Here is a 15,795-nt window from a genome sequence, read left to right as displayed (position 1 = left end):
CTGTAATTTTCTATTTTTGTAGTATCTTTGTCTGGTTTTGGTATCAGGGTGATGGTGGCCTCATAGAATGAGTTTGGGAGTGTTCCTTCCTCTGCAATTTTTTGGAAGAGTTTGAGAAGGATAGGTGTTAGCTCTTCTCTAAATGTTTGATAGAATTCACCTGTGAAGCCATCTGGTCCTGGACTTTTGTTTGTTGGAAGATTTTTAATCACAGTTTCAATTTCATTACTTGTGATTGGTCTGTTCATATTTTCTGTTTCTTCCTGGTTCAGTCTTGGAAGGTTATACCTTTCTAAAAATTTGTCCATTTCTTCCAGGTTGTCCATTTTATTGGCATAAAGTTGCTTGTAGTAGTCTCTTAGGATGCTTTGTATTTCTGCGGTGTCTGTTGTAACTTCTCCTTTTTCATTTCTGATTTTATTGATTTGAGTCCTCTCCCTCTTTTTCTTGATGAGTCTGGCTAATGGCTTATCAATTTTGTTTATCTTCTCAAAAAACCAACTTTTAGTTTTATTGATCTTTGCTATTGTTTTCTTTGTTTCTATTTCATTTATTTCTGCTCTGATCTTTATGATTTCTTTCCTTCTGCTAACTTTGGGTTTTGTTTGTTCTTCTTTCTCTAGTTCCTTTAGGTGTAAGGTTAGATGGTTTACTTGAGATTTTTCTTGTTTCTTTAGGTAGGCTTGTATAGCTATAAACTTCCCTCTTAGAACTGCTTTCGCTGCATCCCATAGGTTTTGAGTCGTCGTGTTTTCATTGTCATTTGTCTCTAGGTATTTTTTTATTTCTTCTTTGATTTCTTCAGTGATCTCTTGGTTATTTAGTAACGTATTGTTTAGCCTCCATGTGTTTGTCTTTTTTACGTTTTTTTCCCTGTAATTCATTTCTAATCTCATAGCGTTGTGGTCAGAAAAGATGCTTGATATGATTTCAATTTTCTTAAATTTACTGAGGCTTGATTTGTGACCCAAGATGTGATCTATCCTGGAGAATGTTCCGTGCACACTTGAGAAGAACGTGTAATCTGCTGTTTTTGGATGGAATGTCCTATATATATCAATTAAATCTATCTGGTCTATTGTGTCATTTAAAGCTTCTGTTTCCTTATTTATTTTCATTTTGGATGATCTGTCCATTGGTGTAAGTGAGGTGTTAAAGTCCCCCACTATGATTGTGTTACTGTCAATTTCTTCTTTTATAGCTGTTAGCAGTTGCCTTATGTATTGAGGTGCTCCTATGTTGGGTGCATATATATTTATAATTGTTATATCTTCTTCTTGGATTGATCCCTTGATCATTATGTAGTGTCCTTCCTTGTCTCTTGTAACATTCTTTATTTTGAAGTCTATTTTATCTGATATGAGTATAGCTACTCCAGCTTTCTTTTGATTTCCATTTGCATGGAATATCTTTTTCCATCCCCTCACTTTCAGTCTGTATGTGTCCCTAGGTCTGAAGTGGGTCTCTTGTAGACAGCATATATATGAGTCTTGTTTTTGCATCCATTCAGTAAGCCTGTGTCTTTTGGTTGGAGCATTTAATCCATTCACGTTTAAGGTAATTATCGATATGTATGTTCCTATCACCATTGTCTTAATTGTTTTGGGTTTGTTTTTGTAGGTCCTTTTCTTCTCTTGTGTTTCCCACTTAGAGAAGTTCCTTTACCATTTGTTGTAGAGGTGGTTTGGTGGTGCTGAATTCTCTTAGCTTTTGCTTTTCTGTAAAGCTTTTGATTTCTCCATCAAATCTAAATGGGATCCTTACCAGGTAAAGTAATCTTGGTTGTAGGTTCTTCCCTTTCATCACTTTAAGTATATCATGCCACTCCCTTCTGGCTTATAGAGTTTCTGCTGAGAAATCAGCTGTTAACCTTATGGGAGTTCCCTTGTATGTTATTTGTCGCTTTTCCCTTGTTGCTTCCAATAATTTTTCTTTGTCTTTAATTTTTGCCAATTTGATTACTATGTGTCTCAGCGTGTTTCTCCTTGGGTTTATCCTGTATGGGACTCTCTGCGCTTCCTGGACTTGGGTGGCTATTTCCTTTCCCATGTTAGGGAAGTTTTCGACTATAATCTCTTCAAATATTTTCTCTGGTCCATTATCTCTCTCTTCTCCTTCTGGGACCCCTATAATGCGAATGTTGTTGCGTTTAATGTTGTCCCAGAGGTCTCTTAGGCTGTCTTCATTTCTTTTCATTCTTTTTTCTTTAGTCTGTTGCACAGCCGTGAATTCCACCATTCTGTCTTCCAGGTCACTTATCCGTTCTTCTGCCTCAGTTATTCTGCTATTGATTCCTTCTAGTGTAGTTTTCATTTCAGTTATTGTATTGTGCATCTCTGTTTGTTTGTTCTTTAATTCTTCTAGGTCTTTGTTAAACATTTCTTGCATCTTCTCAATCTTTGCCTCCATTGTTTTTCCGAGTTCCTGGATCATCTTCACTGTCATTATTCTGAATTCTTTTTCTGGAAGGTTGCCTATCTCCACTTCACTTAGTTGTTTTTCTGGGGTTTTATCTTGTTCCTTCATCTGGTATATAGCCCTCTGCCTTTTCATCTTGTCTATCTTTCTGTGAATGTGGTTTTTGTTCCACAGGCTGCAGGATTGTAGTTTTTCTTCTGCTGTCTGCCCTCTGGTGATTGAGGCTATCTAAGAGGCTTGATGGGAGGCTCTCCCCAACTATTATTGTATTGCTGTTTATTTCTCCTTTAACGCTTAGCTTTTGCTTTTGTATTTAGGTGCTCTGACGTTGGGCACAAAAATATTTACAGCTGTTTTATCTTCTTGATATATTGGCCCCTTGATCATTATATAATGATCTTCTTTGTCTATTTTTACCATTTTTAAAGTCTGTTTGTCTGATATAAGTATAGCTACCCCTGCTTTGTTGTTGTTGTTCTTACAATTTGCTTGAAACGTTTTTCCATCCCTTCACTGTCTGTGTGTCTTTAAGGCTAAAATGACTCTCTTGTAGGCAGCATATCATTGGATCTTTTTTTAAAAAAAACCCATTCAGCCATTCTACGTCTTTTGATTGAAGAGTTTAGTCTGTTTTCATTTAAAGTAATTATTGATAAGTAAGGACTTACTGCTGCCATTTTGTTAATTGTTTTCTAGATCCATTGCTCCTTGTTTCTTATCCTGCTGTCTTTTTGTGTGTTTTGATATCTTGTGGTAAAGAATACTTTGACTTCTTTATGTTGTTCTGTGTAATTACTATAGGTTTTTCCCTTGTGGTTACCATGAGGCTTAAAGAAAATACCTTAAAATTGTAACAACTTAACTTCAATAGAATTCCCAAGCTTTACACTTTTACTTCTCCTCCCTCTCATATTTTAGAGTATTGAAGTTACAATTTACATATTTTTCATTGTATAACTAGTAACAGATTATTGTTGTTATGGTTATTTTTACTACATTTGTTTTCTAACTTTTAGAGTTGTAAGTGAATTACACACCACCATTACCACATTATTGAATCTAACTTTGACTATTTATTTACTATTACCACTGAGATTTACACTGCCTTCTGAGTTCTTATGATATTAATTAGAGTCCTTTTATTTCCACTCAAAAAATTCCTTTTAATTTTTCTTATAAGGCAGGGCTAATGGTGATGAATTCTCTCAGCTTTTGTTTGTTCAGGAAAGTCTTTATCCCTCCTTCATTTCTGAAGGAGAGTTTCACCGGGTATAGTACTGTTGGTTGACAGTTTTTTTTTCCCCTTTCAATATTTTGAATATTTTATCCCATTCTCTTCTGACCTGAAAAGTGTCTGTTGAGAAATTTGCCAACAGTCTTGCGGGGGTTCCCTTATATGTAACTCCTCTTTTTTCTTGCTGCTTTTAAAATTCTTTCTTTGTCTTTGACTTTTGACAACTTAATTATAATGTGTCTCAGTGTAGCCCTATTCAGGTTCAACTTATTTGAGATTCTCTTGGATCTGGATGTCTATTTCTATCCCCTTCTTTGGGAAGTTTTCAGCCATTATTGCTTTAAATATACCTTCTATCCATTTCTCTTTTTATCCTTCCAGAATTCCCATAATGTAAATGCTGTTTCTTTTCCTTGTGTCTCATAAGTTCTATAGGCTTTCTTCACTCTTTTTTTTTTTTTCTTTTTGCTCCTCTGACTGGACAGTTACAAATTTCCTATCTTCCAGGTTGCTGACTCTTTCTTTTGCATGACTGAGTCTGCTTTTCTACTCCCTATTGAATTCTTCAATTGTATTTTTCAGCTCTAGGATTTCTTTTTTCTTTTCTTTTTTTTTTTTTTTTTTTGGATGGTTTCTATTTCGTTGCTGAACTTGTTGGGTTCATGCATTGTTTTCCTAATTCCATTTAGTCATCTGTGTGTTCTGGTAACTCACTAAACTGCCTTAAGAGCAGTATTCTGAATTCTTTGTCTGACAGAACATAGATCTCCATTTCTCTAGGGTCAGTTTTTAGAACTGTATTAGTTTCCTTTGGTGGTCTCATATTTATCTGATTTTTCTTGGTCATTGATTCCTTATGTTGATATCTTCCCATTTGAGTAAGTGGTCTCTTCTTCCAGAATTTGCAAGTTTGCTTTGGCAGAGACAGTTCACTTCTCAGCTCAGTTTGGATTTCTGGATGTATCTGCTGGTGGGGCCTGCTACTAGGATCTATTTTTGTGTGAGGCAACTGTTTAAGCTCTGAAGTTGGGGAAGGGGGATGCCACTGGCTAAGAACAGCTGGATAAGATTGCTGGCATGGTTCCCTACCCAAATGAGGCTGTAGGATGGGCTCTGTCATTGCCTGAATTCTCTGGTCAGGCTTCCTACACAGTTGGGACTGGATGCTATACTCAGCAGTTGGTGGGGCTATGAATTAGCTTTCTTGCCCTTGTGGGACAGCAGAATGGGACCCAGGGCTTGCATGGCTCATTGCTTGAGGACCCAAATCAGGCAAGATTGTGCACGGAATATCCTGGTCAGGTGAGGCCACCAGTTTTGCTCTGTAGACAAGGAAAGCCACAGGCTGTGCTCTCTGTCCAAGTGCCACTGTAAGCAGGGCTGTTGGATGGGCTATGCAGCTTCTCATGTGCTCTGGGAGGGTTCCCTGGTCAGGTGGGCTAAAGGCTGTATTCAGCAATAAGTGGGGCTATGAATTAGTTTCTCTGTCCAGGAGCTGGGAGAACAGCTCCAAGGCCATTAAGGCTCTTTGTGGTCTTGACTCAAGCTGACCTGTGCCCCAAGTTCCCTGGTCCAACAGGGCTACTGGCTTTGCTCTGGGGGTGATCAGCTCTGCCCCCTGCCTCTGGACTCAAGCGTTGCTGGATTACGTAGCAGCTTCCAGGTGTTCTCAGCAACGCTTCCTGTTAGATGGACCAAGAGCCAAACTGGCAGCCAGTAGGGCTATGTCTGTTCTCCTGCCTGGGCGGGACTGGGAGGCCGCTTCTGATAACTCCCAGATTTTCCCAAGGAGGCCTTCTGGTTGGGAGGGGCTGGGAGGCACACCACAGCTGGTGGGGCTACGACTCAGCTCTTCTGCCTGGAAGTGAGCCGACCAGGCTCCAGGGACTGCAGAACTCCTCATTTGAGGAGCTGAGTCGTGCAGACCTGCACCCCACCAAGTTCCCTGGTCACACTGCATCATCGACTTGTTCTGCAAATGAGCAAAGACACAGGTTGGGACTACTATGTGGGCTCTGCAAGTGGGAATTTGGTCTGCCAAGACCCAGTGCTGGAGGCCTCTCTCCCTTCTCCATCACCATCAGATTCCCAGTGGTTGAGCCCCACAGAGTCCCCTGCAATCCAAGGGGGTGAAACCAGGGCTCCCATGAAATGACCCACAATTCTGGGGGTGCTGAATGTCACCCCTGGACTCTCTTTTCCCTCTGGAGGAACCATAGGCCCAAGGGAGACCTCTCGGTGTGGGGCGGGCTGTGCTGACCTGGGGGAGGGGCAATGTGGTCAGTGTGTAGCTGCTCCTCTTACCCTCTTCCCACCCACCCCCCCCCCCCAGTGTGGTCTGCCTGGGTCTCTGTGGTACAGAAGGTGCTTCATCCTTGCTCCCGGGTTCTAGGATTCTCTCAGTGGTGTCTTGTCCGTGGATAGCTGTTAGTTGCTCTTGTGGTGGGGGGCAAAGTCAGGAACACCCTATGTCACCATCTTGGTGACATCATTCCCCTTACTGCGTGTTGAACACTGAGAACTTTATATGGATTAACTTCTTTAATCCTCATAACCATTTTATGGGCTAGATGCTGCTATTTTTAAATCGTCTTTAATTTTTTTTTAGTTTTATTGAAGTATAGTTGATTTACAATGTTGTGTTAATTTCTGCTGTACAGCAAAGTGATTCAGTTATACATATATTCTTTTTCATATTCTTTTCCATTATGGTTTATCACAGGATATTGAATATAGTTCCCTGTGCTATACAGTAGGACCTAGCTGTTTATCCATCCTATATATACTAGTTTGCATCTGCTAATCCCAAACTCCTACTCCACCCCTCCCCCACCCCATCTCCCCCTTGGCCACCACAAGTCTGTTCTCTTTACCTGTGAGTCTGTTTCTGTTTCATAGATATGTTCACTTGTGTCATATTTTAGATTCCACATATAAGTGTGATGTCATATGGTATTTGTCTTTTGCTGTCTGACTTAATTTGCTTAGTATGATCATCTCTAGGTCCATCCATGTTGCTACAAATGGCATTATTTCATTCTTTTTTTATGGCTGAGTAGTACTCCATTGTATATATATACCACATCTTCTTTATCCATTCATCTGTTGATGGACATGTTGTTTCTATGTCTTGGCTACTGTAAATAGTGCTGCTATGAAAATAGGGGTGCATGTATCTTTTTGAATTATAGTTTTGTACAGATATATGCCCAGGAGTGGGATTGCTGAATCATATGGCAACTCTAATTTTAGTTTTTTGAGGAACCTCCATACTGTTTTCCATAGTGGCTGCACCCATTTACATTCCCACCAACAGTGTAGGAGGGTTCCCTTTTCTCCACACCATCTCCAGCAATTATTGTTTGTAGACTTTTTAATGATGGCCATTCTGACTGGTGTAAGGTGGTACCTCATTGTACTTTTGATTTGCATTTCTCTAGTAATTAGTGATGATGAGCATCTCTGTATGTCTTCTTTAGAGAAATGTCTAGGTCTTCTGCCTATTTTTCAATTGGGTTGTTTGGTATTTTTGTTGTTACGTTGGGCTAGATACCGCTGTTAACCCCATTTTACAGGTGTGAAAATCAAGGCACAGAGAGGATAAAGTGGGAACCTTTGATTCACACCCCCACTGCCTTTAAACCTGAGTGAGACCCCCCACCCCAAGAGTAGATGCCCCTCTCCTCCATGATGGCAAATGGTGTTAACACTGCCCTTCACTTGGGCCCTCTGTCTACATACCTGCTGGAGATGGCAAAGCTAAGCAGGGAGGCCGGAGAGGTAGGTTGGAGATGCAGAAGGTTCAAGGATGAATGAGGAGACGTTCCAATTCATCAGCACTGGTGATGGTAGGTGCTCCATTTTTTTTAACCATCACTTCCCCACCTCCCCCAAAGAAGCTGCTGGAGGTATGGGCAACCCCTGCCAGCACCCCTCCCCACCTGAGGCCTATATTAGGCCACTGGACGCATTCAGTCCCTCTCTGGATGAGGGCAGCTCTCCACCCAAGGCAGGCCCCTCAGTCACCGAATCTGAGGCAGCTACCCTGCTTTGTCCCTGGACTCTGGATTTGGGCTTCGAGCTTTTGACCAGGGAAGACATGGGCCCAGAAAGGACTTGCTCAGGTCACAGAGCTTGTAGATGTCAGAGCCAGAAGTAAACCCAGGTGTCCTAAGGCCAGGGTTATTTTCCCACCCCCATACTGCCATTGTGTGTGGAAGTTTGTGTGTGTGTGTGGAGGGGCTATTATCATGCCCAGCGTTGCTCCCTTAAGAGGCAATGAACATCTTACAGAAGAGCTTTGGGCAACTGCCTGGGCCCCACAGGAGGAATGACCCTTACCCCACCAGTCAAAGGGAAGAGTCAGAACAGCCTCCATTCTTTCTTGTATTTACATAAAATCTCCAGAAAGAACTGGTATATTTGTTACCTTCGAGGAAACGGCCCACGGATGGGCTCTTGTACCATTTGACTATTGAGCCATGTGAACTCAGAGCCTATTCAAAATAAATACCCTTTTAAAAATACTCTTTCCTTAAGCCCCAGGCTAGGAGTCAGGACTGCTCAGATCTGGTCCCGCCTCCGCCCCGCAGACTGCACCTTTGGCCTCTCCCGTGATCTCTCTGGGCTGCTCCCTCCACTGTGAGATCTGAGTGGGCTAAACGAGTCACCCGCAGGCTCCTCTCCGCGCCTTCCTCCTTCTGGTTCTCAGAGCGGCTTGGACACTGGGACACAGAGGGGCTGGGTTCCTTTGTATGTTTTGTCTTTAAGTCGGTTTTCTTTTGCGAGTCCATGAAACACGACCTGATTCTCAGTTGGTTCTTCTAGCAATTTTGTTGCTACAAATCCAAGACTACGAAGGCTGTTCACACCACTGGAGCAGGAAAAACTCACCTAACTTTGCCAGCCTAGGACTTCAGGGGACTTACTGTTCATTTGTCTGCATGGGGAAAACAACGACGACGAGCGGCCTTTGGGAAATGGCACAGTGAGTCTCGGGGCCGGTAGGTGGAGTCGGGAGGCTGGGGCACTTCCCCACTGGGACGGGAGCTCTCAGGGCACAGCGATGGGGTATGAGGCTCTGCGCTTATAGGGAACTCAACTGCTTCCTCCAGGACCTCAGGCACTTAAAGATCTCTGAGGCTTGGTTTTTCTCATCCATAGAAATGGAGCTAAAACTATCTACATCACAGGTTTGTCGTGTGAGTAGATCCGATACCTAGGTGTTCTGTGAATATTAATTTCCCTCCCTGTATTTTTAAGCAGGAGGCAAAGTCCTTCAAAAAGGAGACATATTCACACAACTGCCTTGTAGCAACTGGACCTGCAGAGATTTAATTGAGGTAAAAAACACAGGATTGTCACCAGAGTTGGTTGTAACGTATGAGCTATTCCCAAAGCACACAGAATGAACCAAATAACAAAACGGATGTTTTATGTCGTAGGCTGATGCCGAAAAAGTGTCTGGGGGTAAACAAGCCAACTGGATCTTAGTTTCTTATCCCATGACAGAGAAACGAGCGTGGGAGGCTGGAGAGTTGGTTTCTATGCATTGGAGATGCAAGGGCAACCCCACAGCTTTCAAGACAAGAAAAATGGGGGCATTTTATTTAAACAATGGGGCAGATGTTGAACATCCCCTGCATGTCCCCCCGAGGAGCCCACTGATGGGAGGTGGGGCTGCAGGATGCTGTGCCAGAATGGCAGCAGCTCCCACTGGCACTTGATCCCTCCCTGCCAAGGCCAGGCCCCTCACCTCCTTCAGAACAAGTCTCCAAGCTCTGAGGAGGGGCGGCAGGGGGATGGGGTGGGCGGTGGCACAGCTGGAAAAGACAGATGGAAACAACCCTTGTGTATACCCAAGGTGGTCCGGGAAGAGAAAGCCAAGGTGAGGACCAGAGCCATCCCAGACTTTTCCTATGGCTTGTTGGCTTCCTGATAGTTGGGTACTTGAGCCCTGAGAATCTAGCTGGGATGCTCTGGGGAAGGGGAAGGGAGTGCTCCTGAGGACAGCCCCAGGGCCAGCAGAGGGAAGACAAACAAACAGGCAGCAAAACTTCTGGGGCCAGCCTCCAGCCACCTCCCGCAGAGCTCTGGGCCCAATACTGAGAGAGTCAAAAGAGAGAGAACATTCAAGAAAGGGGACATTTTTTTTAAAAAAGTCTGATCTCTACAAGGCTGAGGTATTAGAGTGTCCCAGGGTACAGACACTCCAGGGGGGCTTTGTTCTGGCGAATTAAGGACCACACACGTGACCCTGGGAGCTCCAAGCAGGCCCTGCAGGTCCGAGAGACCAACTCCGCTCCAAAGGAGTCCCCTGGCCTCTGAAGGAGGCAGCTCCTCCAGTGCCACCTTCTCCTGAAGGTGCCCCTGTCCCCACTGCCCCACGTCAGTGTTGCCAGTCCGCAGGAGTCACACAGGGCAGCCCGAGATGTGTTACATGGTCTCAGGCGGCGGCTTACTGTTTCTGGTCATACCATCCTTTCCCCCATCCCCCCATCGCCGCCGGTTCCCCGTGGTTCCTCTAGGTTCTGAGTGAGGCAAGCAGCAAAGAGGGGACGGGAGAACACTTTATCAGAGGGAGTAAAGTGCAGGCAGCAACTCGGGCACTTGGTCTGGACGCAGGAGAGGCCAGGCTGTGCCCCCCCACCAGCTCAGGGCCTCAGTAGCGATACACCTTCAGTCTGTTGTTCTCATCCAGGCCCAGCTGCAGGAGGCCGGAACCAGCCGTTGGCTTGGGCATCAAGGAGAAGAGATGTCTGGCCACAAGGTGAAGGAAAACTCTGCAGTCAGCTGAGCACACCTGGGGAAGGGTCACAGGCCAAACGGGGTCCTCCTCGCACCCCCAGGGCCCACACACCTTGGCAGTTACAGTAAGAAGGGATCAGGGTTTGGACAGCAGCTAAAAAGATACGACTTGGGGTCATTCTTGTAATGTTCCAGCCACTTGCGGTGAGCCTCGATCATGTCCTGGAAGTTGGCGCTGCCCACCTCGGGGACTTGGGAGGGGGGACGCTGCAGGAGGCGGAGCTGCTCACTGCGGGGAGGGCAGAGAAGGCAGGAGTGCCAGAGGGTTGGGTGTGGTTTCTGGAGCAAGGCATGAATGCCCCTCGGGGATGAGGAGCATCTGTTTCCAAAAGGGTGAATGCTCCTGACGGCAAGGCTCCCACAGCTGCCTGTTCCCAGCCAATCTCATCTGCAAAAGCTTCCCCCTCTATCGACTCAAATACCTTCCCAGCAGCAGCTCCCAAGTTGGCCAAAGGGTGAGAGGGCTTGTACTTATGGCTGGGGGCCTGCAGGGATACATCAGGGGCTACATTCGGTAAGGAATAAGATGAATGGGAAACTAATAACAGGTTTCAATAATTGCCCATCTGTCTCCCCCCACAGGGCGCCCCCTCTCACTCCAGATGTTGCTCAGCGGGCCTGGGGGAAGAAGGGAGCCGTGTGATGCAGACAGAGAGCTCAGGGGCAAGAGATGAAGGCCACACTCCAGGGCTGGAAGGGGCAGGGTCCCACCAGGGGCCCATTTCTCCCCAAGGTGCCACAGGGCAGCTTCCTCACACGGCTGGATCAGGTAAGGCCCGCCGGGCCCCACTGGGACCTCATTGGTTGGGACTTTTCTCTGGCTGTGGAGCTGCACCGCAGAGCCAGGCAGCTTTGTGGCCTGGGGACCTGCCTAACCGCTCTGGGTGATGTGACAGGGAGTGCTGGTCCCCTCACAGGTCCCACCTGCCCAGGGAGCTGCAGCGAGCGGCTGAACGGTGTGGCTCCACCCGGAGCCCACAGGGAGGCTTACCTGGCAGACACATACCCCAGCCTGTTTTCCAGGGGGGCAGGGCCACTGCTGAGGAACGGGATGCCAGCTGGAAAAGTGGGAGGAAAGCGTTCAGAAATGGGCAGCGGTTCACCTGAGCCAGCCCCCTCCTGCCTTCCCCGAGAAACTGCAAAGGCACTGCCCCCCAAACAAAAACAGGAAAAGCTTCTGTGGTTGGAGGTGAGAGACAGAGGATGGCCAGGAATGGTCCTATTTATTTTATTTCTAAAACTGAAATTATTTTCAATTTGGGTCGGGATAAGGAGACGAACTTTTTCCTTCAAATAACTTTTTATGGCTTTTCACATTCCTTAGCAGGGCTATGAGACCAGGGGAGGCCACATACAGCCAAGGGGTCATGAACCCTGGAGTCACAGAGACATGGGGTCAAAACCCAGTCTGTTGCTCACTCCCTGGGTACCCTGGAGCATATTATCAATACTTAACCTCTGAGTCTCAGTTTCGCCATCTGTAAAATGGGAATAAATATTATAACCTCAGAGGGTTAATATAAGGACTAAATGAAAAACCATATAAAAATGCCTAGCCCATAATATATATAACACACAAGATGGCAGCGATCATGACACTGACAACAGTGACCTCCTAGGTTCGGCTGAGCTCTAGAATCCATCGTAAAGGCCCCATCCGGTAAACCGGCAAGACACATAGGGCCTCCAGCCACAGGGCAAGCAGCAAGGTCCTCTCAGGCACCCGCCATGGAGTCAATGGGCCATGCCAAAGTTGGGGGTGAGGCGTAGGCAGAGGAGGAAGGCAGGGAGGCTGAGCCCAGAACCACACATGGCCTAGAGGGAGGCTTACTTGGAAAATACTTGCGCCACTTCTCCACCAGGAAGTCGTCCACGGACTGAGCCACGGAGGAGGAGAGCCGGGGGCCCAGCTCTGGGTCCCAGGCCCACTGAGTGGACGTGGGTGGAGCCGGGGATGAGGCTGAGACCCGGGCCAGGGAGGGGTAGGAGGGAGCGGGGGCGCTCCTGGAGGCCTGGGTGGGGAGCGGTGCGGGCGCGGAGGTGAAAAGCGGCGGAGGCTGGGTGTCGAGGCTGTCCAGCACGTGGAGGACACCGGTGAGCTGGCTGCTGATCCGCTGCAGGGAGCTGCTCAGGTAGTGGATCTTGTTGGGGAAAGTGGGCCTCGGGGTCGGGCCGACTGAAAGGGAAGAGGCAGAGGGTGGCGCAGGACTCGGGCTCGGGGCCCTGGAATGGCCCAGGCCAAGCTGGCACTGTGCATCCTACCGGCCCACATCCCCACCCCTTCCCCGGTCCTCCCAACAAAAGCTCCAGGGCTTCTGTGTTCCAGACAGGAAGCTGGCCGAGAGAAAGCGCATCCCCAGGGCGAGGCCCGCCACCCCTTTGTAGGCCACAGCTGCAGAGGGAGGAGAGCCTCCCCGGGAGGGCGGGGGGCGGCACCAGGAGGGACAGGCTAAGAGGGACCCCTGTCTCACTGCGAGGACCCTGCACGCTGGGAAGCCCAGAGGGCTCACTGCTGCCCAAGCGTCTGCTGAGCACCTGCTCCAGACGCCGGCCCCCGGACGCCCGCCACGCAGGGAGGAGCTGCACCTCCGTTCCCCATGGATACCCCACTCACTGTGAGGCAGGGGGCAGGATTCGGAACTGTCACTGCTCCCGTCTTCCAGGTCGCTGAGGTCAAAGGTCACCACCTTCTTGGTGGGGGGTCCTCTCAGAGTGTCTTCATCTGAAGCCTGGTGGGTGAAGCGGCAGTAAGGACTTGCCCTGTGCTTTCTGCCCACTGCCCTCGTGACACCTGAGGACTTGGTGGGTAGGCTCTCTGGGCCCAAAGTTCTAGGAGAGGCACGTCATATAGGCTGCCTTACAGGTGAGGCTACGAGAACTCAGCCTCCAAAGATAGGGCAGTGGGGCCACCAGGACCAGGCAGACCCCAACCCTTCCCCCCAGTAAACACTCCCCATGGTGTCTCTCCACCTAAGCTCCCCTCCTGTTGTAACTACACCTCTGGCATCTGGGGGACAGGCTACAAGGCCCCAGGGAAGGTAGGGAAACCTTCTAGGAGCCTCTATTCCTGACACCCGGGGCAAACTTCTCCTCGGGCACCAGGACAGGGGCCAGTCCTCTCCCAAGAACCTTCAGGAAGCAGCTCCGGGTCTGCTCAGGACCACCCAGCACAGACATCCAAAGCCCCAGATGTGTTCAACAAATTCAAAGCTGAAGCCACTGCCGTTTTCACCAGCCCAGAAGCCCTAAGCCTACTGCCAATCCTGGGCCCTAGCAGCCCAGCTGTCCCGACACAGGACCAAAGAACCCAACTGAAGCCCAGGAATGGAGGAGGGAGGCCATGGCAGCAATTGGGCTGCACCTCGTCCCAGAGAGAAGACTCCAGTTGATGCAGCTTCTCCTCCTTTTTCTTCAGCAGGTCGTGGCCTTTCCGCATGGCTGACTTCATCTCATCCAGGTGCCTGGTCTCCTGCAGCCAGGAAGAAAGGGGAGGAGAAAGATGGTGGCTAACCACACAGGCAGATGCCGGAGGCCCAGCTCTGCCGTTTGTAGGCTGGCTGATCTGGGTGATCTTGAACAAATCACTGAACTCTCAGTCTGGATATTCATCTAAAAAACAGAAATACTACTTCTCATAAGGTCGTGAGAAAAGAAGAGAGTATGCTATGTGCCCTCCACTATGCCCACTCCTAATAAATTCTCAAATGGTTACTGTTAACCAAATGGTTATTATTATCACTGCTCCAACTACCAATACTATCAGCAGCAGCATCGGGAAGGATTCAGCAGAGCAATGACAGGGCCTGGGGGTAGCATGTAGATGTCACTGGGAAGGCTGCCCCTCTATAGGGACCAGCCTCTTGCCCTCTGCCACCCCCCAGCCAGGCTTAGGGGCCACAGCTCACTCACCAGCTCTGAGCACCATCAGAATTCTAAGGGACCAGGTATGATCGTCTGCCAAGACCCTCGAATGGCAGAGAGAGCTGTGATCCCACTGATAATAACCACGAAGTCTCTGCCTTTTCATTGCAAATTAAGGTCTCAGAGAAGGAAAACAGAGAAGTAACTCAAGCTTATGCAGAGTGTGCTCAAAAGATTTTCACTTATGAGTGAAGTCTTGAGTGTGATGGAATGGCCAAGCACTGTGGAACTTCTCTCCTCTTCCCCTAGAAAATGGGAATACCACTACTACCTTGCACATCATCTATGGATATTGTGAGGCCCAAATGACTTCCTATTAGAGAAAGCATTCCACACACTGCCCTGGCACGTAAATGTAAGGAAGCTTCCATCCTCGTGGAGATCGTATCCTGTATCTCCTGTCTGGTCTCCCTAGACTTGTCCAGTGACCCCAAAGCCCATGTGACCACTCTCGTGGAGTCACCAGAATGATCAACTGAGGGCGAGCCCAAAGGGGGTGCTGCCGGCTGCCCTAGGCCTCCCCCACACGTCTGGCAGGCCCTCCCCCGGGCTCCTGACCTCCTCCAGGTCCTTGCACATGTCCTCCAGGGCCTTGGTGCCTGGCGGGTCTTTGGCCGCCTCCTGAGCGCTGGCCAGCTCGTGGCGCCAGTGCTGCTGGGCGGCCTTCAGAGCCGTCTGCCGCCTCCGCATGGAGCGCGTCTGCCGGACCAGGAACTCCTTGGCGCTGCGGAGAGCTACCCCCTCGGCAGAGAGGTAGTGCCGGGCGCTGCGGGGGGACAGGCCAGGGCGGGGGGTTGGAGGGGGAAACACACTCTCTGAGAACCCCTGCTGTGGGTCACAACCACTTCCCCAGCAGATGCCCATCCTGAGCACAGACTGCGGTGCTGGGGCCGGGCAGAGTGCGGGGACGTCGCCACTAAATACCCACAGTGTGCGGGGCACGTGCTGCACTGAGTCCTCCCACCCTGACTCTGAAAGGGAGCGTGCCTGAGGCCTCCAGAGATGGCCAGACACTCCCATCAGCCTGACCCACAAGCAGAGGTCAGCAGATGCCAGAGATCACCATGGGCACCTTCTTGGCTTGTCAGAGACGATTCCTCAGGCACCCAGGTGCCCTTCCCTGAACCGAGCCCCCCTGGAGACCGCTATCACGTTTCAGTCCACCCCGGCTCTGTGACGCAGGCACTCACTTCCCCTTCCTGGCATCCTCAACGCAGAATAAGACAGGTTATTGGAACTCACCTGTCCAAGGACAAGTCGGTCTCCTCCTTGCTCTGGGAGAGGGAAAAGGATACCTCTTTAGTCTGGTTCTAGGACACACAGTAGAAAAGGCCCATTGAATGTAACATCAGATACACTACAGGCTCAAAGGACCCCGAAGTCCCTCCTAGTGGCCCAGACGCAGAAATGGTTCT

The 15,795-nt window shown here is 48.6% G+C and overlaps 1 protein-coding gene across 19 annotated transcripts in view; it reads right to left on the bottom strand.

Moving 5' to 3' along the window:
* Positions 1-8,956: 8,956 nt before the first annotated feature.
* CEP164 (centrosomal protein 164) overlaps positions 8,957-15,795 on the bottom strand; it is a 73,096-nt gene continuing 66,257 nt past the window's right edge. For 14 of the 19 annotated variants that reach the window (XM_082342604.1, XM_082342595.1, XM_082342597.1 and 11 more), the window contains 8 exons: positions 15,623-15,690; positions 14,939-15,146; positions 13,821-13,928; positions 13,074-13,188; positions 12,291-12,635; positions 11,451-11,517; positions 10,566-10,688; positions 8,957-10,410 (listed from right to left, as the gene is read on the bottom strand). In XM_082342604.1, the coding sequence (XP_082198730.1) occupies positions 10,314-10,410; positions 10,566-10,688; positions 11,451-11,517; positions 12,291-12,635; positions 13,074-13,188; positions 13,821-13,928; positions 14,939-15,146; positions 15,623-15,690 (1,131 nt within the window). In that variant the 3' untranslated portion in view covers positions 8,957-10,313. The other 5 variants (XM_082342601.1, XM_082342603.1, XM_082342600.1 and 2 more) reach the window with 4 other exon arrangements.

Source organism: Balaenoptera borealis, assembly GCF_965194805.1.
Source record: "Balaenoptera borealis genome assembly, chromosome: 11".
NCBI lineage: Eukaryota > Metazoa > Chordata > Mammalia > Artiodactyla > Balaenopteridae > Balaenoptera > Balaenoptera borealis.
Note: the sequence above shows the minus strand (reverse complement) of the source record. Positions and strands in the feature narration are given on the sequence as shown.